Genomic DNA, 26,675 nt, shown 5'->3' with positions numbered 1-26,675 from the left:
GAATGCTTGCCAGAGTTACATTACGTGTTTATACAAAGCGAATACATGTATTTAAGTTCAAAAATACACCAAGGTCTCCGAAAAAAATTTCTTTGTCTGAGGTAGTGGTTTAAATAGCCATCGACAATGCCTTGTCTAAACAGACGGAATCTCCGTCCCCCCTTTCCCTCTCCCGTTATGCTTGCGCGCTGTCGGCTCTACAGGCCAGGATGCCACATGGAAAGATAGGCACTGATGTCATACGCGTCATGTCGTTCTCACTGCAAATTCACAATGAACGACCGCCTCCCTTGTCCACATCCTTGCCTATGGGCCGAGCAAAGCCAATATGCGCGTCTAGATAGGATTACCACAGGTCAAGGTACTCCGCTAGGCGCCCTTTTCCCTTACTTAATTCCCAGTGTTCAACGGCGACCAGTAGTTGCCTATTGAACCGGAGCGGAAATGTTAGGGGTCTATGGTTACCAGCATCCGCGGTGGTCGTAGTAAAGCGGGGTAATAAAGGCGCACCACGGATATGCCTGCTCGGTTTCTCGCTTCCTTATCCTTAATTTTCTTTTGAAAGCGGGCATAAGTTGTACCCTGTTCGAACGTATTGATGCAAAACTAGACGTACGTTTCCCCGACGCATAAATTCGTATCATCTTTCCTGTGCTTTGCCAACTTGAGAGCTTTATCTCGAAGCAACCACGAAGGGAACACAACAGCAGGTGTGAAATGATTCGTGCAAAACGACTAGTTTAACGTGAGCTTGTTCTTCGTTGTAAAGCTCTGCGAGTACGTTGGAAGGCATAATACAATGGTCAACCAGGACGTTGTCTGCATAGGCGTTTCCGTGAGCAGGATCTTTCGATAAGAGATGGGTCAGGACCGCATCAAACGCATCAGTGAGCCTTTCACTTGAGCGCCGTTATTGTAAATGACGATTGTGGTGGAATGAAGACGTGAAGCGTTTGCTCGTGAACTGACAAGGACACAGGATATTAGATAAGAAAAAAATGGCTCCTACTGTAGCCAGTTTTGGAGCTTCACTGCAGTCAGTTAAGATTCTCGAACGTTCTTCAATCCCGTCATGCATCCGGTTTGATCCCGAATGTGTCCTGTGCTTGCATGTGTGGTGACTTATACCGTAAATTTGCATGCCTTTTCTAAGAACAAACCAGACGTTAGAAGCATTTTATCCCATCAACTTTCTTACGTGTCTTCTCTTGTTGCAGTCACTTCTTTTTCAAACCAATAAGTCTGCTATATATTGTTGATATTCCTATACCTATAAGTCTATGCTATATATATTCTTATATAGGCTGTGTTCCTTTCCTAAAGAAAGATTTATTAGTCAATTGCACTTATTGCAGAAATGGCATTTCCAACGTCAGCAGTCTTAAACGCACTTGTTGCATATTCATTTTCCGGAAAGTACCAGGGAAATCATATCAGAATATCAGCCCCATTCATTTCCTGACCGGCTGCAACTCGGCATTCTTTGCACCGCTAGTAGGATTACTAGCCTTCCTCTAAACTTTCGCAATGTCCTTGTCGTAAACAGTTTACATGGGCTTGCATGGAGCTCCAGCATCCTAAGCCTCATAAAAGCCAAAGCTTACTTCCGGTTTGATGTAATCAACCTCAGTAATGAATTGCCAAAGAAGTTATAACGGAGTGCTCTTTTTGATATCAACAATTTTCTGAAATCTAGCCCTGCTCCTGTCTTCAACTTTGGAACCCAGCATGTCATCGGGCTGTCACAGGTCGGTATAGCTTGGAATACTTCGAATATCAATGCAATGAACTCAGCCATTGCCTCCGTGGTTTCAAAGGTTGACACTAATTTAAAACTAAACATAATAGTTGAAGAAACGCAAAACAATACTACTTTAATTAGAGCAACATGGAAGGACAGTCAAAGGTAGTGAAATTAACCTCGACAATTTTCTGTTGGCCGCTCTACAGAAAGAAAAATCTACAATACATAACGGGAAAGAAAATTAAATAATGTGCACACGAATACTATAGTTCATCGTGCAGCTCTCGTTACTGCTTTTGCAAACTACTAACGCTGCAGTCGCCTAGTGCAACTCCCACACATAAATTTAATCGTCCGGAAAGCAGACCGCCGTTCATTGCAGCGTAATATACACGTGCAGGTCTATTGTGGTGCACCGCACGCGTTCATCGAAATAAATTGCTTTCTCCGATTCTTTACACTAGTACGGGTTGACTGTCGAAATGTCTTTTTCTGCTACGATGGCTTCACCCAAGGCGCCCATGTGCCATTGTGCTTGTCAGGAAAACTTGCAGGATCACTTGGCTTGTTCCGCACGGGTACGGCGATAACTCGGTATGCGTATATCCGCTTCTTCAACGCAGACACAACCTGTGAATTTAAAACACAATACATACTACAGGAGAATTATAAGCACATGGTTCTTGTAACTTTTTTTTTTTTTTACTCTGATTAGGCAGTCGCTACTTGACAGGTTTAGGGTTTGCGCATAGTAAATTCGCAGAACCTATTCTTTATATAATAAAAAGAAGGTATGATCGTTGAAGTTGTTCAAATTCTTCACATTAAGAGCTATAATACTTATGCTCAAGGACTCTAGAATAGGACTGTGCACAGGTATGGAATGAAACCGCCGATGACGCCAACATCAACATAATTTTGTAGTGTCATTAAACAGGTTTTTTTTCTTTTTTGCTCCGCGAAAATGTGGGAGTGGACCCTTTTATGCGATACAACTTTTGGATGTGTTCACTCATTTGTGTTTTTTGTTGTAATTAGCATGTCACATATTTTCACTCCTATAACTGAAGCGTTTCAGTTTGTTTGTAGCCTATTGTAAGGTATGCCCTTTGAATAGTTGGAAGAGTCGCTAGCCATATAGGTTATGGGTACAAGCACCTTTGTGTGTTTGCCAGCGGCTCAAACGCTATTTCAGGGTGCTTTAGAGTCCTCGATAACTTATCTCTACACTGCTTCAGCATTTGTACAGGTAGCATATGTGAACCAGCACAGAAAAAGATCTCTCTTGTGCCATTACGAGACTTCCCTTAAGCGAAAGGCACGAAGGACCCAGAATATAAGTGGTCCAGAGAGTAACTATTGACGTAATAATTACCGACATTTGATACTGGTAAGAAGAAAACTGAAATGCAGCATTTCATATGAGAGATGTTGAACACTAACCTCCGGCAGCGAGTCAGCCAGATTGTTCAGTTCGCACGGATCTTTGATGATATCGAACAGGAATACACCATCACCCGGAGCAAAGTTTTCCCTGATGTTCTGGCCGCACGTGAGCGTGGCCCGTTGTCTCCAGCCTCTTGGAAACCTCAGGCTGTCAGTCTTGTACAGGTCTCTCAGCACAGTAGCTGTGGTCGACTGGGCAAGCAGCTGATCGAGGTCGTCGTGAGGGCGACGGCCTCCAGCAGTCGCGTAGCGGCCACTATTTGCTGCAGTCTTCTCTAGCACCAACTTGTACTGAGAGGTACGAACTGCTGCCACCGACGATTCCGGGCCAACAGAGTGAATGTTGTAGAGCATCTCAGTGCGAGGTGACGGCGCGCCAGTCGACAGGTGCCGCCACATGTCGAGTCCGTCCATGTCTTCCAGGCTCGCTACATCGCCTCCTGAATCCGCAAGCGGAAAAAAAACGCAACGTATACAAGTAACATTCGTTCAAGTTTGTAAAACTTCACACCTGTTTGAGAGTACATTTATGCCTTCAAGTCATCTATTTCCGAAATTAAACACACCACAGACACTGGAAATATGAATGACAAAAAGAGCAATTAAGCTGTTCCTTTTTCTTGGCTAAATGAAACAAGGAGTAGTTCATTTTTGGTAACAAAGAGTAATCATTACAAGGGCACCGCTACGAGAGTGTTTGTTTGGCATGACGTAAAGGAACGGCGCGGACACAAGACGGTGAATATGGACGGGCCAGGTGCTGAGTAGCGACCGAAATTTATTTGAAGGTGCACACATAGTATGTAGTCCTGGAGAAATTTATCAGCTGATTCGACACCAAGGACGATGTCAAGGCCTGATAAATGTGATAAAATTAATAAAAGCGATAAAATGGATGAAGGTGCGAGGATTTAAAATTGTGGGATCTGTAACACGCTTAAAAGGTATCGGCAAAGTGCAAGGCGAAGGATGGGCTGTGAATTTTAAGCCTTGAAAAAGCGGTAAAAAGCATAATGAAAGATAGAAACAGGCTAAAAGACTAGGTGAAGGTACTCGAAAATATCTTGATAGAAGACGAATAGTCATAAAATACGTTCTTGGTAACTGTTATCGAGGTAAACTCTAAAAAAAATGCTTGTGGGTTAGCGATAGTTAACCCTGGTCGAAAGCGAAAGCTGCATCTCCCTGGCTATGTTTGTGGTCGAGCGAGTGACGGTTTCTATAGATAGCCATACTGGCACACACGCAATAGAAGGCATATTCTTATTTGTTAAACATCTTGCCTTGTTCGAAATGACATTAAAGGCGCTTACACAAGACAGTATATATTTAATATAGCTTCGGTGATATTTACAACTGTATTATTTATTGCTCGTTGTATGCGCAGATATGGAACCAAATCCGGTTCTAAACGACGCGCAAACTCTGCATATAAATTCAGAAAGCCAAATTGAAGAAGACCCGCTGCGGTGGCTCAGTAGTTACGGCGCTCGGCTGCTAACCCTAAAGACGCGGGTTCGATCCCTGCCGCGGCGGCGGAATTTCTATGAAGGCGAAATTCTAGAGGCCCGTGTGCTGTGCGTTGTCAGTGCACGTTAAAGGACCCCAGGTGGTCGAAATTTCCGGAGCCCTTCACTACGGCGTCCCTCATAGCCTGAGTCTCTTTGGGACTCGAGACCAAACCAAATTGAAAAAGAAATTGGTTTTTTGGGGAAAGGAAATAGCGCAGTGTGAAACAGTCATCATTTGCATTTCTTAAAACCAACTTTCATTTTCCTTCGTTTACGGCGCGGTTCAGGTGTCCACCGAGATATGTGATACAGGCGTAATATCATTTCCTTAAAACCAACTTTCATTTCACTTTCCTTCCCTTTCCTTACGGCGCGGTTCGGGTGTCGGTCTCCACGGCAGGCGTAGCATCGATCACACCTAGCGTTCCGCTGAACGCATCAAAGTGCGCCAGCGTTTTATGATATAATTGGTTTTTTTGGGGGAAAGGAAATGGCGCAGTATCTGTCTCATATATCGTTGCACACCTGAACCGCGCCGTAAGGGAAGGGTAAAGGAGGGAGTGAAAGAAGAAAGGGAGGTGGCGTAGTGGAGGGCTCCGGAATAATTTCGACCACCTGGGGATCTTTAACGTGCACTGACATCGCACAGCACACGGGCGCCTTAGCCTTTTTCCTCCATAAAAACGCAGCCACCGCGGTCGGGTTCGAACCCGGGAACTCCGGATCAGTAGTCGAGCGCCCTAACCACTGAGCCACCGCGGCGGGGCCAGCGTTTTATGCAGAACCCACTTTCATGACCTCCGCATGCGATGCCTGCAGACGCTCTCCCGCTTTACCGGCGGTCAAAGTCAAATTCAAGGCCAAAGGTCAAGGCCAAAGGTCAAAGTCGAGATAGCTGGTGTAACAGCCGCTAGTGTCGCTGCTGTAGCCGACGTCATGTGTCGAACCTGACTACCACCAGTTATGCTCATGTTTTGACCTCTACCTACATTCAAGGTTAAACTTGAGGCCACCGTGACCTCTAGATACATTCAAGGTCAAACTTGCGGCCTCACTGACGGCTCGAAAAGCTGCGTAGTGAAGCTTTTCGCTTCAAAATCACCTGCGCGCATGCGCAGGAAAAGCGTTCGTCCTGCGCGTGTGTACCTCACTCTGTGCTGTGTTCTACGAACGAGCAAGGTTATTTGTCCCTGTCGTGGACTGTATCGCGCTCAAAGCAAGGTAACACTAAGAGCGGAGCTCTGGCGCGAAGAAACGGGCACGCGAGGGCCTGGGCGAAGAAGGTTCATTCTGTTTGGGTCGCACTGTGCCGGCCGTCCAAGCCAGATTAAACACAGTTCTCAAGCAATGCAGACCAACTGCGATCCCTTGAGAAGGAACCCAAGGCTACAGCACTGTAACTCAGCTACGGCATTCCGTGCACCGGCGTACTGAGCTCGAAATGGCGAATAAGCTAAAACGTCATTATAACCTGCATCTGGATTGAATGATTTCAAAATTTCCCTCCGGTTCATTCTTAATTGCGCAGGCTATTCCTTTGCACTCTGCGCAACATTATTCGTTATCGCTCTCTGCCAAGTTGTCAGATAGTACGGCAGTGTACTGCTGGAGGATGCGTCAACTTCTTGTGAACCGCCTATAGTAGCCTGTGTTTCGTGTGCGCTGTCGCCTTTGCCATGAGCACAATTCCGGCTTCATTCCGGACTGCAGCGCACTGTAGCGTTTCTGGCTTTTACAAATGGCCCCTGGAGCAGCTTGACTGCTTCGTTTGCATTTACCGTCCTTCATCCGCTTCACACGAATCATTTAATTAGTAAGTATTCTATATTCTGGTTGATTAGAAGCCCAGATATTTACTATCAGCCCAAATGAAACGGGAGCACGACATCTCAAACACGGAGAGCAAAGGGAGAATATCTCAGCTGGAGGAAGCTCAATATTAGCGCAAATTAATTTCACCTCGAAGGCATGAAGGCTGTGCTTTAGAAATGTTTCTCAACCTCGCTTGTATTTCCTTTCCAGAAGCTAATACGTTCATGTTTTTGTGTCGGTATTTTAGTCCGTGCGCTGACGCTTCATTTGTTTCTGATATTACATCATGCACTCCCTCGGCTCGAAGACTAACATCTAAATGGCTCCAAAATAATTTCTACATTGTTGTGCTTAGGAGGCAGTCGGTCCCACAGAGGTGAGGGTGAGGTTGATACTGAAGAGGACAATGCGGTAAAGGAATGCAAAATATTGCTTAATCCTTATCACAATCAATTTTTCTGCTCACATCGCATCTCCGAACATTATCCTGAATTCAGGCGTGGTAACTAATCGTGCGGGAGTTCTGGCGGATTTTTTTTTTTTTCAGTCAAGAGCACTTGCTCGAACTGCGCCTTAGTATCGTGGTATGTTTTGTCCATGTTGTCTGAAATAGAAATTAAACGTATCCATTGTAGTTAATTTCATCGCATCTAATGACGCGACAGCAGCTATTACGAAACCGGTCCTGGGGCTACATAAGGTGAGGGCGACATGATGGCATGAACGCAGTCTAACCCGCAAAACGCTTTCAGACCAAACGGTCTGTGGGACCTTGCGTGATGCTTGAAAGCATCACGCAGGACTAATTTTTTTTTTGACAAACGTAACTTGGCGTCGCGTACATAAGTGTGCAATATGCAGCTTTCCCTAACAAAATTTCTTAAAATGAGCTCTAAAAATGCGTAAAACAGTCTCATTTATGTTCCTGGAGTGCTGTGTCCTTATATTGCTCACACAGTCTCACACTTAAAATAAAAAATTGCGAAGTACATCTAGATTAACTTCAGGTACGTATCGGGAAAACTTAGCAAAGCTACTAATTTCGCACATTCGACACGACATTTCCGCTTGATAAGTGCTATGGTAGGGGTACAGTCATGCCCGCAACCAAATCGCAAACCAGCACAACAAGCGAATCTCCTCGCATGGCAAACTGCCGAACAGACCCGAAAAGCAGCGTCGAAGAGGTGTTGGAGGGCTGGCGCCGATTACAGCAACTTCCTAGGCGTGGAAAGGCACACTCGCCCTCACCGCCTGGAACAGAAAACACACTGGGGGAGAACTTTAAAGAGGGAATGCAAGAACGGTTTATTTACGAAAAAGTTGGTATTAAGTTAGCAATAAACTGTGCGCCTTAAAAATGGAAACGTACTGTTGCATGCCCTGGTATTAACTTGTAGGCCCTAGCTTTCTTCCGACGGCCAGATGTGCTTGGATTTTTCAGTTTTTACGCATATAACCACTATCACCACTACTGCAAGAGAGCGGGTACCAAAGTTATCCGAAGTTTGTTGTCTATTACGACCTCAGTCACGCATTACGCTTCGAACCAGCGCGTTGCCAATATGCCTAGAAGATGAGGTGACGCCCCAAAAAAATGCTGTCGCATATCAAATAACATTGACATGCCACATTACTAACCGGCTATCTTGTAGAGTGTGGGCAACCAGTCCGTAAAGTGCATAAGCTGGTGGGACACCCTCCGTCTTCTGGCAAGCAGAGGACTCCATACAAAGGCTGGCACCCTGGTGGATCCTTCCCACACAGACATTTTCGTCCCCCTCAATGGCCAGTTGAAGCTGCGGCTGGAGTGGCTGCCGAATGGTGTGCCTCCGTTGTCGCTGCTGAAGATGACGACGGTGTTTTCGAGCATTCCGGCTTCGTTGAGTGTCTGGAAAACTTCGCCTACAGATTGGTCCAGCGCGTCCATCATGCCTGCAAAACACGGCGCGTACGGAAATTAAACACCCAGGTTCGCTCAACCGGCTCTCATAGTCGCGAGTGGTGACCTATTATTTTACAAAGAGGAGGAACCACTTTCTGCCAATAATGTGTTGCTGGTATCTCGGGCATATTTTAATGCAGAAATGTATCTAGGGTGCGCCCCCCCTCCTACACACCATCGGCAATAATACTACGTCTGTTCAGCAGAGTTCGCTAATCCTGTTCACCTGGGTGATAATTATTAACGCAGAAAGACTCTAATGTCTCGCTACTAACCTTAAAGTATCCTAATCCCGTATCGACAGCATCAACTCAAACATATTAACAAACACTGAAGATACCTCCAGTCTAATTTTATGTCGCTTCTTTTGCCTATCCTTATCTGTTGCTTAGCTAGCTTTGTACAGAAAAATATCGGGGGTAATCCTGGTATTTAAGTCTGGTAATAGACATTCACCCGGTAACTTCCGACCGATCTCACCTACACGCATTTGCTGCAACTTACTTGGACATTAAATTGCATCCCATGCTTTCTGTAGCCTCGAATAAAACAATTTTTTTTTGCTTATCAGCATGAGTTTACAAGAGAACATTCATGTATTAACGTTTATTGGAATTCACTACTCATTTACACTTTACTGTAAATAGTAACCAGCAAGTGAATTGTTCTTTCCTTGATATTTTGAAATACTTTATTTATGCACTACACTGCCAATTATTGAAACATTATCCGGTCTACAACTCGAAATTCTTAATCTATCATGGCCCTGCGGCTCATTAACGTTGTTTCAGCAGTTAATCATTGTTAATTGCTTTTCCTTGCCTCTGTCTGATTTAACATTCGGTGTCGCCAGGACAGTCCACCGGGCTCTGTTTTTTTTTTAATATAGAATAATGATTTGCTAGCTGAAGCTTTTTTCTGATTACTGCATTATATATTGCAAAATTAACATCGCCGACGACCATGGAGCACTTCAGGTGCACCTTAAGCAAATTCTTAACACGTGACAAAGTAGGCAGATGACTGTTCAGACAGAAGTGAAATGTCACGACAATCACCATAACAAAACTGTTTATAACTTTAATTACTCATTGAAAAACTGTTGTATTAAGACCTTAATCTTATAAATATTTAGGCATTCATTTTACACCAAACACCTAGTGGTCCTAGCACATTGCCACCATTTGGGACTAAAGGATCAAAATGACTAGGGTATCTTCGCCGTAATTTAATCAAGCGTACGCCTGGAGTTTGTATTCTGTGCTGTCTATCCAGAATTTGCCAGAATTTGCTTTATCCGATCGAAGCTATTAAGAATGCCAACTAGAATCTCTTCAATATAGGGCCTCTCACTTTATGTCAGCTAATTAAAAGCGCAGCTAAAGCCCAACACTAACTAAAAAGAGTTCACTTTGTCATTAAATGTTCATAGGCTAAACGCTATTTTCTGACTCTCTAAACAATACTTATATACCTAATACCATACACCTTTTAACTTGAATTTCCATCGCTCAGATGATCGCGGTGCCCAAATAATCTCAGATTTACATGCATCTCTTGAAAGACACTGGCATTCAGTCCATGTGCACTCACACGTGCCATTTCACTGTCCAGTCTTCACGACACTGTCGCTTCTATTGTTGACCACGCGTTGCTGTCGCTTCTATTGTTGGCCGCACGCTGTTCCAAAAAAAAAAAACGAATGCACACTGAATGCACTGCGTCGTGTTGGAGTTTTGTTTTTCATTTCGTGTTTGATTTCTGTGTTGGTCTTGGAAGTTTTTATCTATATTTTTTGTTTCTTGGCCTTTTTGTATTTTTTCCTTTATGATGCTGTATTTTGTCATAGCGTGTATTTGTTTTCGTTGCTTCTCTGGGAATGTGCAAGTTTACTCAATAGACCGTACTGCAGCCTGTAAGGTAAAGTGAATAAATAAATCAATGAGTCGCGTAGTCGCACAACCCCGTACATTACAGCTCACTGACCTGCAAAAATAATCCTGCTTTGCTCTCCTATATATGAAAACTTGTCAGTATTCTCCTGTGGGGCCTGAAGAGGTAGCATATCGCCTCCGGTTCCATGCGGTGCCTGGTAGCTCATAAGAAGAAAGAGTGGCTGCAGGATGAAAAAGAAAAGGAATCGCCTGCAATACTCATACACATATGGAAACAAATCACAGATATGTGGCTGTAAACTCGTTACAGTTGGCAACTGCTCCGCAGGCAAGAACAGACCGCCCGCTGAAAAACTGTCATTCGATTGTCTCACCTTCTCTTTTTGCCTGTTAAGGATGAGATACTGAGCTCTTTGAGTGTAAAGCGTTGTAGAGTAAGTCCCATTGTCCACCCAGCGAGGTTCCGTGTTTAGCCAGAAATCTAGGCCTGTGTAGTTCGCCTGCACACCGAGAAGCAGCGGTCAAAATATTTCGCCCATTCATTCATTCATTCATTCATTCATTCATTCATTCATTCATTCATTCATTCATTCATTCATTCATTCATTCATTCATTTATTCATTTCCATTGCTAACACAGGGAATGGTTCATGTGTTCAAATAGACTCGGCTGCTCGAACTTTTGCGCCAACAAAGCAAAGAAATTTTTTTGATTACCGAATAAGGACAACTTTTGTAAATTGTTTAAGGAGCAGTCAGAACCAAATTAACAACACAAATAGCTCCAAGTATACAAAATTACCCTCTGAAAACTGTACGCTATATACATTTAAGCACAACTGTACAATTCAGCTGGCGAGGCAAATGCATACAGTAATTCTAAATATTAGAGTACAAAGTACCATGCCTTCTGTCGCATGATAAGTTCACCTTTCTTGGACATTGCTTTTAATTGTGAGGCAAGTGCTGAACATTGGAAGATGATATTATGAGCATATTGATGGCAATGGTCTAACCTTCTGAACTGTAGCAAAACTTAGTAGTGGATAATGTGTCATCTTAGTAAACAACAGCCAAACGAAGTCGGCATCAGGTCGGAGCGTCAAGCACACACTCTTGCTTCGATCCCTGCGGGATCTTTTCTTGGGCACTTGTCGCCCGAAGCAAGAGTAGCGGTTGAGTCGAGCATTCTACGTTCGTTCCCCTTCACAGTAAAAAGCACAGAGCGCGCTCAGATTGCATAAGTCACTTTTTTTTTAACTCTGCAACACACGTAAAGAATAACACTGCTTTGACAAGCTTGTACAGGGAGTAATTCATTAATTCTTCCAAACGTGACGTGGCTCAGATAAATTGTAAATTGCTGTGACTTTGGCCTACAGTCTAGGAAGCTCATAAAGCGAGCAATATGACATTAGTGTCCAGCTTGCATCGCTCCCTTGATGTCTGTCCAATCAACGCTTCATACCGCAACTGGACAGTGTAACTGCTTTAGCTGCTTGGACTCTTATTCGTGCTCATCGTAGACAGGGAATCCTCGCGAAGGCTGAAGTCAGAACATGCGCCAACGTTTCTTGGGGTGTTCTACATACGCACGTAAGTCGCTTTGTGAGAGTAGTAGTCCTCTTCCCCGCTGTAGAAACCGTAGAAACTGTCGAAGCCTCGAAATGTTGGCGTAAGGGTTTCCATGTAAGCACCAAGATGCCACTGTAAGGACACCAACGCTCATTAAGCAAGAAATATGAGAGAGAGGTACCAAGTATATTTGTTCAATATACCGTCAAGGCTTTCGCTTACACCGGGTAGGGAGCAAGGAAAAGATGCTTGTGAGGCATTAGGAAGTAAATAAATGAATTCAATGACGGTAGCGATAAAAGGTTATCCAATAAAAATCAATAGCTGTGTCCAGATTCTAAAAACAGCCAAAGCAATTAATCAAAGGTAGTAAATAAAATGGGAACGCCAACACAACTAAATGCAGTGCCAAATATGCGAATATGTGCGTGCGTGCGTGCGTGCGTGCGTATGCGTGTGTGTGTGTGTGTGTGTGTGTGTGTGTGTGTGTGTGTGTGTGTGTGTGTGTGTGTGTGTGTGTGTGTGTGTGTGTGTGTGTGTGTGTGTGTGTGTGTGTGTGTGTGTGTGCGCGTGCGTGTGTGCGTGTGCGTGTGCGTGTGCGTGTGCGTGTGCGTGTGTGTGTGTGTGTGTGTGTGTGTGTGTGTGTGTGTGTGTGTGTGTGTGTGTGTGTGTGTGTGTGTGTGTGTGTGTGTGTGTGTGCGCGCGCGCGCGCGTGAGTGAGTGAGTGAGTGAGTGAGTGAGTGAGTGAGTGAGTGAGTGAGTGCGCGCGTGCGCGTGCGCGCGCATGTTCGCGGGCAGTTTCTTCGGCTGGCCACGCCCTTACCACTGTGCGTGCGCAGCCGGCGCTCCGTAAACCGGTATAGGTCTAGAATAGCACGTCTCTGCTATCCTATCTCTAATATAGCAATTTTTTCACGCCTCACGTCACGTATACTGACCTTTGACGTCAGAGCCATCGTTCGGATGTTGAAACCAAAACCGAAGGACAATGACAGAAAAAAAATGAAATATAAATTATTGCGTGGTCGTAAGTGAATACCACATACTCATCCAATCATAGTAATGTCTTTCGGCTTAATAGAAAGAAGTAAACATGCCACTAAAATTTGGTGTCTATATATCCTAAGAAAAACAGGTGATGAGTGTATATTACTTATCTAACAGTTAGAATTAAGTAAACAAAAACACAGCTTATTTGAGCAAATGGCAATGCCGGAACTCCAGCAAGAGCGAATTCATAGTATTTGCGACACAGCGACAAGTACACACGATAATTTTCTACGAATTGACGGCGTAAAGTATTAACACAAGTGATATTGCGGCGTTTTATTAGTGGTCAATAGTGGGAGACGACTGCACTCATCACACGTCCCGGGGAGGAATTACTTTAAATAAAGGTATTACTATGCAGACTGTGAGTCTTTTGCAAATGTCCACGAAAAGATTCTTGAAGGCAGGTAATTTTACCAAAACATATCGATGTGGTCATTAAGGTGACATGCTTCATGAAATGACCTTGGCTCAGAAATACTGCGTGTGGTTCGAACTAAGAGTAATGCTTATTATTACTCGGGGAATACTGGTGGTGAGACACCATAGGGCACAGAGTGCCCGAGAATTTCACAATACAGCAGATACGTTCAGATTGACGTTGTGTGTCATTGACGCTCCTGTCGCGGTATTGGCAACTTTGGTAAAACCCAATATTGTTGATAATATTGCCAAGTGTCATCTGCCAAGTAATACAAGCAACAAAGCGCCGTGACTACAACACTAATGTAACAGATGAGCATGACTGTGATCAACGGAGTCATGAGATACTTAGGCGACATGGTTAGCGCATCGAAATAAACAGGATCAGAACATTCCTGAGCAGAAAAGCAACTGAAAAATTTCATGTAGCGTCCCTAGTTAAGAACCTTATGTAGTATTATAAACAAACACTTCCACTGCTTTTGTGGTAAGATACAACTCAGGTCTGCAGCGAAACTCCGCCGACATTGAGGATCGCCGAACAGAATTGCTCCGTGACAAAAAGTAGAACACTATTAAAGCTTTTCTTTTTACCGATAAATAACAAGCTAATTGCGAGTGAAAACTTTAAGCTGAATAATTTAGATTCATCTGGCTTATATTATGCACTCAGTCATTAAAAATAAGATTTTGTTCACTGTTGTTACTGCTCAGCGGAGTAATACGGGACGCTGCTGGGGCAGCGAGTGTTACCAACTGCTATATTTTGGAAGTTGTATCCTACTATAGACCACGCATGACAAACGCTACTGCTTAGAGAAATTACATCTTCACGTTGATTATTGACAAGACCTGATGGATAAGTTTGTTGATGTGCATGATAAGGACATCATAAAAAGTAAGAATAAAAACAGATGCATGATATTAAAAACAAAAATGTTAACCAGCTCAAAGTCTCAGTGTAAGTTTAGGTGAGACAGAAGGAAATTGAAAGAAGACATGCCTGATTAACGTTGTTGGTAACTCTAAAAAATCTAAACATCTTAAGTTGTACTGTGTAGTGAGTAGGTGTAATAGTTTAAGGTGCATCTAAGTTGTTCGATGTTGCTGCTATATTTTTATTAATTAAATGATTTCAATTTGAAAAACAAAAAATTAAGGTTACGGAAATGTTCCGTGCATATTTTGAAAAATATATATATCCATTACCTTTCCCACCAAATGAGTTTCGTAACCAAGATCCTTAAGATACTGAGGCAGGATCCGCACGTCCAACGGCAATCCCCATGGTTCACTTAATTGAAGAGGGATGCCCTGCATGCCTGAACACAATATGCAAAGAGACAATATTTAGTTTCCGGCACTGAACCAAATTTCAAAGATGCTCTTCAGAAACAAGCAGATTGCTTTATGCCGCGGCGCCTGATTTTGATTACGAAACTATATTAGTAAGTCTCATCTTCGTTGTGTGCTTGAGATTTTTTATCTTTCACTTTTTCACCAAAATATGTTGATGGATGGTTTCCTCAAGGCACAATTTCACATGACGAAAAAAAAAATTGGCACTGAAACGTATCAGAGCCCGCGACGGTTATAATGTGACTAAGGCAAACCTTCGGTTGAGAGTCTACCTCTCACATAAGCACTAGGATGCCGCGGCAAAGAAATGAGAAAATCATTGTGATCCTAGCAGAAAATATAAGTGCGGTTTATTAGTGCTGTCCTACTGAGCCTGGTCTATTACTTTACTAATAAAGTGCATTTATAAAATGTAAATACAGCTGACCGCAGAGTGCGTTCCACTTTCACAGTTACTGTGGACTTACGATTGTTTTATTTATTTTTAGAAGTGTCCCACACCTGATATTATCCAAGCGATAAGAATTAAGCAAGCGCTTTATTAGGATGCAGTGAACGTTTATTTCTCTAGATCGAGGTTCGAACGTTCCTTCTGTTTTTTTTTTTCTAGTTTTGCTCCAGCCTCCTAATTCTCCATTATTTTCGCGAGTTCGATGCACAGCCAAAATTGGATATAGTGTTGTGCGTGAGCTAATGTCTCGTTCACATTACTCATTTCTGTACCTTTCTTCTCATTCTAAGAAATGAAGAGAGGGCTCTTTAATACTAAAGTTTTGAACCTTTTCAGCGCCTTCAAGCTTTCGTTCTGTTCCTTCCTTCACAGATCACCTGTGCGTATCGGGTAACGGCCGGTCATGAGGGCGGCTCTTGATGGGGTGCAGGATGACTGGGCGTATAAGCCGTTAAGGATAACTCCATCAGCAGCCAGGGTGTCCAGGTTTGGCGTGGGGATCTGAGAGGACCCGTGGAAGCTCACGTCGTCCCACCCCTGCAAGAAATATATATATATATATATATATATATATATATATATATATATATATATATATATATATATATATATATATATATATATATATAGATGTCCGACGAACGCAAACGTAAAACAGTCTTCGTTCCAGACGCTTTCGCATTCGATATCCATACAGTTATATTCAGTTTGGTCGGACGAACAGAGCCATTTTCGGCTGTTAAGGCGCATTTCGCGATTTTGCGACCTGATGTGTGTTGCCTAGAAGGTTTTCTTACTTTCAACGAACGTGTCCAAAGCCATGTGCGCTAGCTAGAATTATTTTGAGTTAAGAGTTTAGCATTTTAAAGTTGCTTCCACCTACTCACAGAAGATGATGTCGTATACACCACCTTGGTAGAAACTTTGGCAACTGATGCTGTTGTGAGCGTACGATGGGATTCCGTATTTATATGCACGCGAATGCTTCAGCATCTGTTGGGTGTCAACACGCGCGATATTAATCGTAGACCATTTTTTTATCGTTGATAGATCTTGAAATGTGGCTTTATATACTGTTTCTGTCGAATGCCTCAACTGCAGGGAGTAGTGCTAGTCTGTCCGCAGGCGCCCATGGATGGGTCGCGTTGTGTACGAGCGGTCAAAATACCAATCTCATAAGTACAACGTTTTCTTAAACTGCGGGGAGGCCAACGGATCTCCGGGCGAAGCGCCATTGCGTCACATCAGAGATGAGGTTCATGTTGACTACCGTGGTCTCGCGTGCGTAATTACACGATTAGGGCTCAAATTTTAGGTGTGCATAGCTCCGAGCACAGGCGCGTTACTAAATTTATACAAAATAGTATAATCCTTGAACGCTACTGCCTCTAAGTTTTCAATATAAACATGCACACTAACTGCAGTGCATAAAAGGTTATGATAGATAGATAGATAAAGAGAAGGAGGGAAAGGCAAGGATGTTAATCAGAAAGGGGTTCCGGTTGGCTACCCTGCACTGGGCAAGAGGGATTAGGGGACTAAAAGGAGGAAGAGAGAAGGGGAAAAACGGCATAACACGCACACACACACGCACAACGCTGTCACAATTTGTCACTCAATCCAGTCGCTCTCAAGTAGGCAAAGAGTGCCTTGCATGCCTTGAGGGCAGTCGACTGCTGTGGCCACGGACTGAGGATCTTTTGCTCTGTTAATGGGCGAGGATAGAGGCGGTCCAGGGCACAACACAGTGTATGTCTTGCACTCGCAAATGCAGGGCACTCACAGAGAAGATGAGCGATGATCTCCTCACAACCGCAGCTTTCACAGGCAGGACTGTCGGCCATCCCCATCCGGAAAGCATAGTGGTTGGTAAAAGCAACACCGATCCATAAACGGCATAACAATGTTGCTTCGCGACGCGCTAAGTTACGCAGAAGACGAAGGCGCAGTCCAGTGCCTTGAGGCGGAGGTTGCCAAACTTTCCCGTGTTCCACGCTAAAAGTGTGAGCTCCAGCGCCAAAGGGCGAAGCCCACACGCTGCGTCAGGTCTTGATAAAAGGTTATGGAATTTCATTTAATTGCGCAGGTTACGATGACACTGTTTGTGTCCGCCTCGGCGCATAACCCAATTAGAGTAATGACTCTTGTGCACTGGTCTTTGTACTTTTTTAAGCCCGTAAAGCCTAATTTTGAACCCACTGTAAAACACTGCTGCGTCAGTGTATGCACTGATCGTCTGTAACTTTTTCTTTTTGAGAACCATTAATTGTTTGATAATGACTTTTCAACATAAGACGTGCCAAGCCCTGATTAAAAATGAATTCACATTCAAGAACATCTTTTTCTATTCTTATGTAATGCAATGGCACTCATGTGCATGGACGCTGTCCGACTCTTTTCTTGATAACTGCAACCGCAATTAAGGCAGTGAAAGATGTAGTCATTTAAACTGCCACAAATATCGCATTAGTCGTACTCTTCAGTACAACAAACCTTAGCCCGTCATGCCATGGCGTTAATTTTTTCTTTCGATAGAATACGGACGTGCCATTGGTTTAAATAACCGAGCGGTTCGCCAGGGAGTTATTATAGTTCGATATTTTCATCCGCTTGTACCTTAAGGGTCTCTATTTTGTTATTTTGTAATATGGTACGGTGCTTTACTATTTCACGCGACAGCGTAAGATTCCCATCCTCCTGAAAATATGACGTCAGCGTCGGCATGAGCGAAAGATGCGGTTTCGTCGAAAGATCGCCACGTCACACGTGGAGCGGTGGATTTGAAAAGTGAACATAGGAAAACTAGTGATCAGAAGGTCGCAACATGACTTCGACATCATTAAGACATGCAAGTATATCAAGTAAATTAATTTCGTCGGAAATAAAATTGTGGTTATTGGTCGGGAATTGAACCCTGACCCTTCGGTTGCGAATCAGACACGCTACATTTAGGCCACGCAGGCACTTTGTTGCGTCTTGGTTAAAGCATAGCTTTATATTGTAACGTCCCTAACGTTACAACCAGACAGGCGCGCACAGACAGGCAGCAGTGAGCTGTAAGATGAAGCTTAAGTGTCTCCCAATTTTCTGCATTGCGGTGGTGCATGTACCGACGTTTGGCTGCTTCCGAGGTAACGTGAGCGGCACAAAAAGTACGCTCAGCAGTATTTGCCTCTTCCGCAGTGCGAGAAACGACACAATCGATTTCGGACCACGTTAAAAAGTAGGCTTGCGCCCGAGGCTATTGTGAACACTTGGCGTAACTTGATCGCTTGATGATCACTTAGCCTAACTTTTTGTGCATGTTGAAAGAAATAATTTGAAACGTCCATTGAAGTTCTTCGGTTTTGAGCTCGGTTAGATGCACCGACTGCAATTGCATATTAGCGCGTAATCTAGACTTGCGGCAGCCACGGCAACCGGATCCAAGAAAACTTGCGGTCTTCACCACGAAATGACGACAAACGTTGCCAAAGTTGTTGTTTCGTGGGCGGAAAGCTGTTGCATACCATACAACTGAGAGCAGAGGCTATCCGTTCTTCACATCCTCCGTGCACACTCGCGAGTGATGGAACTGCTGAGAGCTCTCTGTTTCACAAAACGTTCATTCGCAGCTGCTGGTTACAGACGCCGCGCTGCATGAAAATTAGGCACTTACCATGTCGTCTGCCAGCAGAAACACGATGTGAGGCTGAGCCGGAGAGCACAGATCCACCGGGAGAACCGAAAGCAGGAGCAGCAGACAAAGCATCCTGCCTACTGCAGCTCTGGGGGTAGAATGAACAGATCAGCTAAACTAACCAGTCTTCCCATTACCAACATGTCGTGACTTGTGCTGCGCTGCTAACGACATAAAACAAGCAGAGCAATGCTACGAGTCACGATTTATTTTGCCACAACATGTCGGTCATCGTTAAGCGCAACAGGCCCTAACCTTTCTTAACACAGAGAAACAAAGCTGCAGCTAGCCTCTCGTTTTACTCGGTGTGATCCTCTGTGGTAAATCAGTGGCTACCGCGACTCCCGAGAATCTACTCGCGGACGCGGAACCCTGCGTCAGCGGGCGCATTTCGACACTTGCTAAGTGTAAATATGACTGTCCTTTGACATCCGGGATCAGTATGAAGAGCCTTATGCGGTTAAAATCTGCGGCCCTCCTTATGAGTTCCTCATATCGTGTGTAGCGTCAGCACGCAAAGTTTATATATCCTTTGCTGCTCGCTGTGTGGCCGCTGCTTTTTACTGTGGCTTCGGTCGCGTGTATTCAGCAGAGAGTGGATATGCCGTCAGCGCTCTGACGCTTCCACTGTTCAAGCTTTTGGTATTTTCTGACACCCTTGTACTAAATACAGCTGGGCTCCCACCCCAAACCGCGCGTAGAATGTATTACTTGCAACCGTTTCTCCTGCCCTTCCTCGCATCCTTCATTCCTCCTTCACGGCATGGTTAAGGTGTCCACACTATGGCAGGCAGTTGCAGTGCCTGTTCTTGTTCATAACCTAAGCTAAACAATAATCTAAACCGCTCACTCTTATCCTTGCTCTAAGTGGCTTAGAGGTGGTTACGTCTCCTAGACAAAAAGACCTTCACTAATCAGTGAGAATACAGCCTATCTTATACTCTTCTTCCTGCAGGTCGATGAGGTAAGCTCGCTAGCTACTACCCAGTTTAACAAATGGGCACGCAAGCGTTAAAGATGAGCATTGCACTGGCCCCGCCCCCCCGAAGCAAGAGTAAAAATGAAATCAAACGCTCTCCTTCTTCCAAGCAGCGCCTTAATATACATGTGGCGTCATGCAAATGAGAAAGCATGCGAGCCTTCATTGCCCTACCTCGCAGACCTCTGGGCGGTGATAATAAAATTAATATTAATAATAATAATAATAATAATAATAATAATAATAATAATAATAATAATAATAATAATAATAATAATAATAATAATAATAATAATAATAATAATAATCATTGGTTTTGGGGACAGGAAACGCCGCAGTATCTGTCTCATATATCGTTGGACACCTGAACCGCGCCGTAAGGGAAGGGATAAAAGAAGGAGTGAAAGAAGATTGGAAGAAAGAGGGGCCGTAGTGGAGGGCTCCGGATTAATTTCGACCACCCGGGGATCTTTAACGTGCACTGACATCGCACAGCACACGAGCGCCTTAGCGTTTTGCCGCCATAAAAACGCAGCCGCCGCGGTCGGGTTCGAACCTGGGAACTCGGGAACAGTAGCCGAGCGCCCTAACCACTGAGCCACCGCGACGGGTCGATGCGGTCGCATATGCTGAAAGCGTTGCATCTGAGCTCGGTGGAAGTCCCATGCAAGGTTTCATAGCTCAGTGATGCACGTGGTAACTGGCAACGCGGCCACGATGACCGCGGTAACAACGGCGAGGTACCTGTTGTGTGTCCATCAACCGACGTGTCGCTATTCCCAAGGCTGCCTCCTTGAGCGCTGCCCGTGGATACGGCAGACTCAAACCTAAGGCTCGTACGTGAAATGTCGGCATATTTGACCACATTGAATATAAATTTGTTGTTTCGGCAGTGTGCACAGGTCATCAACATCCGCAGGTTCTAGTTCACGTGATCCGAAGGCCCCCATTAGCCGTTACCACACGCATACTGCAGCACCGCGGCGGCACACTCAACATCTCAAGCGACAGGAGTGGCTCGCCGCAATGAAACCGGTCTGCAAGTTAACATAAGAGACGTTTAATCACGCCATCCTCCAGCGACACACATGCACACACTCTAACAGTCACCCCATCCCAGGGACACTCAGTAGCAAGGCTCCGATGCGCGCACGAAGCAGCAGGAGCAATAGCTGCCGCTAGTACGTCCCTGTAGGTGCAAAGACTCTCGCGGCCGTGTTGTTACCTCGCTCGCGGTAATCATTGGACCTGTTCGCGAGATGTAGTGGGCAAGCTAGACAAAGAAAGTGGGCAAGCTTGTTGGAGGCCACTGCACCCTGCTAGACAGGCTGGAACGGCTTTATGCCACAGGACCATGTGTTGGGGAGCATGGCTATGCACTGGTCCAAAGCATAGGGACAGGCAGACAAGATAGTAGCGTACGCACCTTTCGCTGCGTTCGTAAGGGCCTCCAGGAGCCTTCCTAGACGCCGCGCAGACGGTCGCGCGGTGCTCAGCTGCCATAAACGGGTTCCGAGATCCCTCCAAAATGCTCCAATGGCCAAAGCCCATTGGGCGCCCGGGGCGGAGCAGTACCCGAATGACAGTTATTACTCACCCAGCCACGTATCCATCACCTGAGGTGGGAGAAAGAAAAAATGGAGACGTCGCACGATGCTGGCAGTGGCCCCGCAGAAGAAAGAGCAGCATGTCCAGCAGCAAACCCGGACACAGCAGACTCATTAAAAGTGTTGTAAAGCGTGTCATAAGCGCGGCGGATGGAGGTGTATCGATAGGGCTCATTGGTAATTCGCTACGTAATAAGGCAAATAAAGAATGAAATTAGATTTGATCGACTCACTCTTTGGAGATGTTATCAGGCGTAAACGCTTATTAAGAGACTCTGGATTCTTTGAAGCCACACGGGAAAAAAATGGGCTTCGAAAGGTACTTCAGCTTTTGATGAAAACGACTGGACACGTCTAACAGAGAGGACAGAAGAGAACGCCGGAACGTACTCTGACTAGCACCCAGATGATTTATTGCGAGAGGGAAATCAGTGATATAAAGGAAACATTGCAAGCAGAACACGAAGCAAATCCTTCGTGTCCGGCAGAACACGCGTGGCAGACTCATGATCTATCATTGTCTTCCGATAAACAGCAAAGTCGGGGTATTTTATGGCCACGCAAAGGACCTATTGTGGTAGGCCTGACCCTGCGGGATGAAGCACGTCACAAATAGGAAACATAACCGTGATGTTCAAAATGTCTCACCGAATAGCTTAAATGTGTTCGCCTTCATTTTATGCACTGCTTCGTTCCATCGAAGTCCGTCTAATTGTGGCGGTAACGCTTTCGTGGGTCAGGTCGGAAAACGTACCGCCCTCATGTTACTATACTACTTGCTCTTGATGACGGTGTCATGTACAGGCCTTCAGAAGCTTCAGTGCCTATTGTAGGTGGCATGCTAAACTTCCCGGCTTGAGTTGATTGGGGAGAAATAATTAAGGCTTCTGAAACTGCCACTGGTAAGCAGGTTTGTCCTGAACTACCGAAGTAGACTTACCACCGCCTTTCCCGCGGTGTGTCCAGCAGGGCATGCCGCTGCTGTCTCATTAAAGGTGATAATGGTCAAAGCGAGTAAGTTAACCAAAGTATGGGCCATATCACGACTCTTTGGCGGTTCTTTCTTCTGCCTTGTCACTATTAGTCAGCACTACTTTTACCCCCGGAGTGAGCTGCCTACATCACAAGCGTCATCCTTGACACCATTAACTAGCGGCAACTAGTGGTAGAAATAAGAATATATCGCGAATTGAAAAAAAAACCTGAAATACGTGTTCACAGGCTTGCATTGTAAAGAATATTTTCCCAATTTAATATTTTCTGAATTACTATTGGCATGAACAGTCACATGCTTCGTGATCACTGCTAATTAGTGAGTAATCACTCGCCGCTTCTTGTGTCAATGGTAGGAAACCGAATGACACAAGGCAAAAGAATGGGTTCACAAAATAATTGTTCAAAAATAGGACCCTAAGCTCCGCTTAACAGTGCTGTAGCGAATAGCCACCGCGGTGACTCAGTGATTATGGTGATCCGCTGCTCACCCGAAAGACCCGGGTTCCATCCTGGCCACGGCGGTCGCATTTCCATGGAGGCGGAATGCTAGATGCCTGCGCACTGTGCGATATCCGTGCACGGTAAAAAAAATACCAGGTGGCCGAAATTTTCCGGGTTCCTCCACTACGGCTTCCCTCACAGGCTAGGTCGCTCTAGGACGTTAAACCCCATAAAACCGTAAAGCAGTCAGATATTTTATAAGTTTGTAAGTTTGAAGTTTATTTTCATTTTAACACAGAAAGAGAGAACAGGGACAAGAGGCCGATTGGCCTGACAATGTCCCGACACCCTTAACATTGGCAGCGGTGTACAACAGATAGAAAAATTATGAAGAGGATGATGATATTACTCACACAAAAGCAAGAGAAGAAGCACTGTAATATAAACATTCAGAACAAAACACGAAACACGCGAAACTAGAATGAAGTCGCGGCAGCATTTAAAAAATGCTAATGGGCAAGTATATCACTCGAAACACAAAAAAAATATATATCGAATAATCAGCTAGCGTCCAGAGTAGGAGCACATGAAGAATGTAAAATGAAAATAAAGAATAATGAAAAATGTACTCCAAAGGACAAAACAACTTTGAGAAATGGTCATGCTAGATGAGTGTCAGCATCAAATACCTCTTGATTTTTTTCTTGAAACACTTCAGAGAGGCTATATTCAGTTTCAAAACTAAATAGATTCAACACATAATACACCTGATATTTCAAACTGTGTTTACTGTACTTTGAAGGAATTTTGTAACTTTTTTTTCTTTTCGTTTTGCGGAAGGACGATCTCATTGTGGGGGCATCTTCTGGGGTGTCATAAAATCGATTTTTGTGTATATACTCCAGTAACCGAAAGTTATAAATCTGCTTAGCTTTTAGCAAACTATGTGTTCTGAAAAATGGGTAGGTTCTCAAATTTAACCTAATTGCATAATATCCTTCAATTGCCCGCAGTTTTTTTTTTTTTAAGCAAGTGAAGTTTTCAATCTTTCCACTCGTCGTGGCTCCCAAGACAATAATGCAGTAGGAAAGCATTATATAGAAACGAGCTGTAGGAAGTGTACGCAAGAAACGTATAAACGATGCATTCTTATAGATGCACCAAAGAGATTTACTCAAATCTGCAGTTAGCTTTGGAGATATCACCGTTTCAAGAAAGGTTTTCGATGGACCAGATGCCAAGACATTTTTATTACTAACCCGACTTATTCTTCAATTTGCATACTGTATATTGACAGATTGAAGTATAGGTCTGAAGATATTATAGTTAGTTTTTGCCTGGTTTAATGTTAATTTGAAATCACTTATGAAGTTTCCTGAGGTAAGAGTTTTGCTCTTTTTCCTAACTCCAACACAAAGAAGGCACCGAAGAAAACATTTTGTATCTAGCACGTACAGAATTAAATGCGGAGGTCCTGGTATTTTGCAGATGTAATTATTATAAGACAAAAAATTGTGGCCCTAATATTGACTCATGAGGCACTCCTTCTCTGATAGTACAATGTGTCGCAGAAATATTATTAATATGCGCAAACCGAGTTCTGCTAAATAAATAACTATATATCTAAATAAATGCATAGCAAATCTAACGCAATACCGCGCATTCCATAGGTTTCTAGTTTTTGCAACACAACTTGTTGAACACAGCCGAAGTATTTACGGAAGTCTATAAAAAGACCAAGCGCATATCTTCGATGTTTTATATTTTCAGTAATTTTTCTCAATAACAGAGCTTGTTCTGCAAACTAGTGTTTCATAAATCCGTTTTGGGAATTATCGATAATGTGATATTTTTAATGTGACTTACCAATCTGTTATGGGTGGCATGTTCAAAAACATTAAAGAATAATGTTAAAAGAGATATAGGTCAATATTAGACGTATACCGGAATGACGCGAGCTTTTTAACGCATCTGGAAATACGCCAGTCGCCAACATGATATCAATGATATAACTCAGTACTTCACAAACATATATTGACACATACTTGACTGGTAGTACACTTATGTCGTAGAAAGTTCTGGAGGCCTAATTGATTAAGCATCCTGTATCGAACAGCGCGAAAACAGACAAGCACAAGAGACGAGGGAAGAGACGGGCAGAGCGCTATCAAGTGAAGGCTTATTTCCGTGCCGCTAAGTGTAAACACATACATGACACAGGTATGGAGAGACACACAACGCGCAAAAAAGAAAGAAAACGCTGCAATACCAACAGAAATATTCGGGAAATCAAAAGAGATTATCAGTTCCCCAAAAGTGACAGCTCTTTTTGCAGCAGTGCATGTTCTTTATGCGTTTTGTGGGAGGGGGCCTATGCTTCATAGTAGGTTACTACGTAGAAAATAGGTTTTTCTCATTTTGTTTGTTTATTTGCTTTGTTATTTTCTTTTTCAGGCAGTTAATGCTTATGGAGCTTCGGTTTTTTTTTTTGAATGAATCAATGTTTTTTTTCGAAAGATAGAGATATGTTCTGTACTATGCATTTGCGCCTTGCATATACATATGGACTGCCCCGTCTGCATAAAAGCTGCGTGCTTAAAAGCTCAGGTAAAAAATCATGAGCTATTTGATAAAATATTTATAAAGAAACAGAGTCCCGGCATCCAAGGTCTCTCTTATAGAGAAATGAATGCTGTTTATACAGGCTTAAGAAGAAATAATGGCGTTATATTGAGTTGAGCAATCATTTTTTGCAAAATATTAATGTTAATGTCGCCCATAAGTGCAAATGGGAGCTCGGTGGAGATTAGGTGCTCAAGAAAATTTACGAGGAACTTAATACAGTGTGCTTCGCTGCCTGTGGGAGGTCTATATTACAGCCACAACAATATTTGTTAGCTATATAGCTAAGCATTTTACTCTGGGATCAATATAAATTGAGGTCAATGTGAAGAAAAAGTTCCACCACAGGTATCACTTCAAAAGTTCACGCTTCCCTTTACACTAGGAAGTTCCGCACTGATCTCGCTCTTGAAATTCGCCGTAACCTTGGCAAATTCATTTGACATGTTTATTTATTTATTTACAGTATTCTGCAGGCCCTAAAGGGGTCCTTGTAGGAGGGGCAAAAAGGCATAAAAGAAATACAGCAAATAACATCGCAGAACAAATATGGCACAGAACAAGAAACAAGCACTTAGCAACTGTCAACAACTAATTTTGTCAAAGGCATTGATGTTGTTTAGTAGATCAGGCGGGAGTTCATTCCATTGTGTTATTGTGCGCGTAAAGAATGAGTATTTAAAAACATCGACCCTAGCGTTGTACGGCGTCAGTGATTCCAAGTGATGATTTCTGCAATTTAGGAACAAACAAAGATCATGCGAGCTTGGCGTGGCTGCGCAGAAAAAGGAAAAGAAAAAAGTATTACAAATTAACAATTTTGCTTACCTGCAAAACATCGGTATATTAGTGACGTGCGTATGGCCTGCGTACCGCTGCCCAAGTGATACGGAAGACGGGACGGCATCCGCTTTTAAAGGCAGTCCAAGCCAGCGATCCCACGCTGACCGATAGCCGCAGACACCAGTCAGCAGAGGCGTTGGCTTATCGATAGTCGAAGATTACTATGATACTCCACGGCCTGCCGAATTCCACTGCAATGCGCAAGGAGATCTTGTGGTGTACGCAGCCTCAAGCGTCTGCAGGACACATTCAGTCTTGTAGTTGAAGTAGCGGTGAAGCGTCTTGCAAATAACAGTT

At 43.9% G+C, this 26,675-nt stretch overlaps 1 protein-coding gene across 1 annotated transcript in view; it reads right to left on the bottom strand.

The window, feature by feature from the left end:
• The window catches only part of LOC144124306 (uncharacterized), a 50,631-nt gene extending 23,956 nt beyond the window's left edge, over positions 1-26,675 (bottom strand). Inside the window, exons 1-12 of the mRNA XM_077656941.1 lie at positions 26,364-26,675; positions 22,961-23,033; positions 21,296-21,485; positions 18,870-18,978; positions 15,589-15,748; positions 14,611-14,723; positions 11,950-12,060; positions 10,728-10,853; positions 10,445-10,574; positions 8,155-8,448; positions 3,188-3,630; positions 2,241-2,374 (exon numbers count right to left, since the gene is read on the bottom strand). Of these exons, the coding sequence (XP_077513067.1) occupies positions 2,241-2,374; positions 3,188-3,630; positions 8,155-8,448; positions 10,445-10,574; positions 10,728-10,853; positions 11,950-12,060; positions 14,611-14,723; positions 15,589-15,748; positions 18,870-18,978; positions 21,296-21,420 (1,745 nt within the window). The 5' untranslated portion in view covers positions 21,421-21,485; positions 22,961-23,033; positions 26,364-26,675. The remainder of the gene's footprint in view (positions 1-2,240; positions 2,375-3,187; positions 3,631-8,154; positions 8,449-10,444; positions 10,575-10,727; positions 10,854-11,949; positions 12,061-14,610; positions 14,724-15,588; positions 15,749-18,869; positions 18,979-21,295; positions 21,486-22,960; positions 23,034-26,363) is intronic.

The sequence above is a fragment of the Amblyomma americanum genome, chromosome 3 (assembly GCF_052857255.1).
Source record: "Amblyomma americanum isolate KBUSLIRL-KWMA chromosome 3, ASM5285725v1, whole genome shotgun sequence".
NCBI classification, from domain to species: domain Eukaryota; kingdom Metazoa; phylum Arthropoda; class Arachnida; order Ixodida; family Ixodidae; genus Amblyomma; species Amblyomma americanum.
Note: the sequence above shows the minus strand (reverse complement) of the source record. Positions and strands in the feature narration are given on the sequence as shown.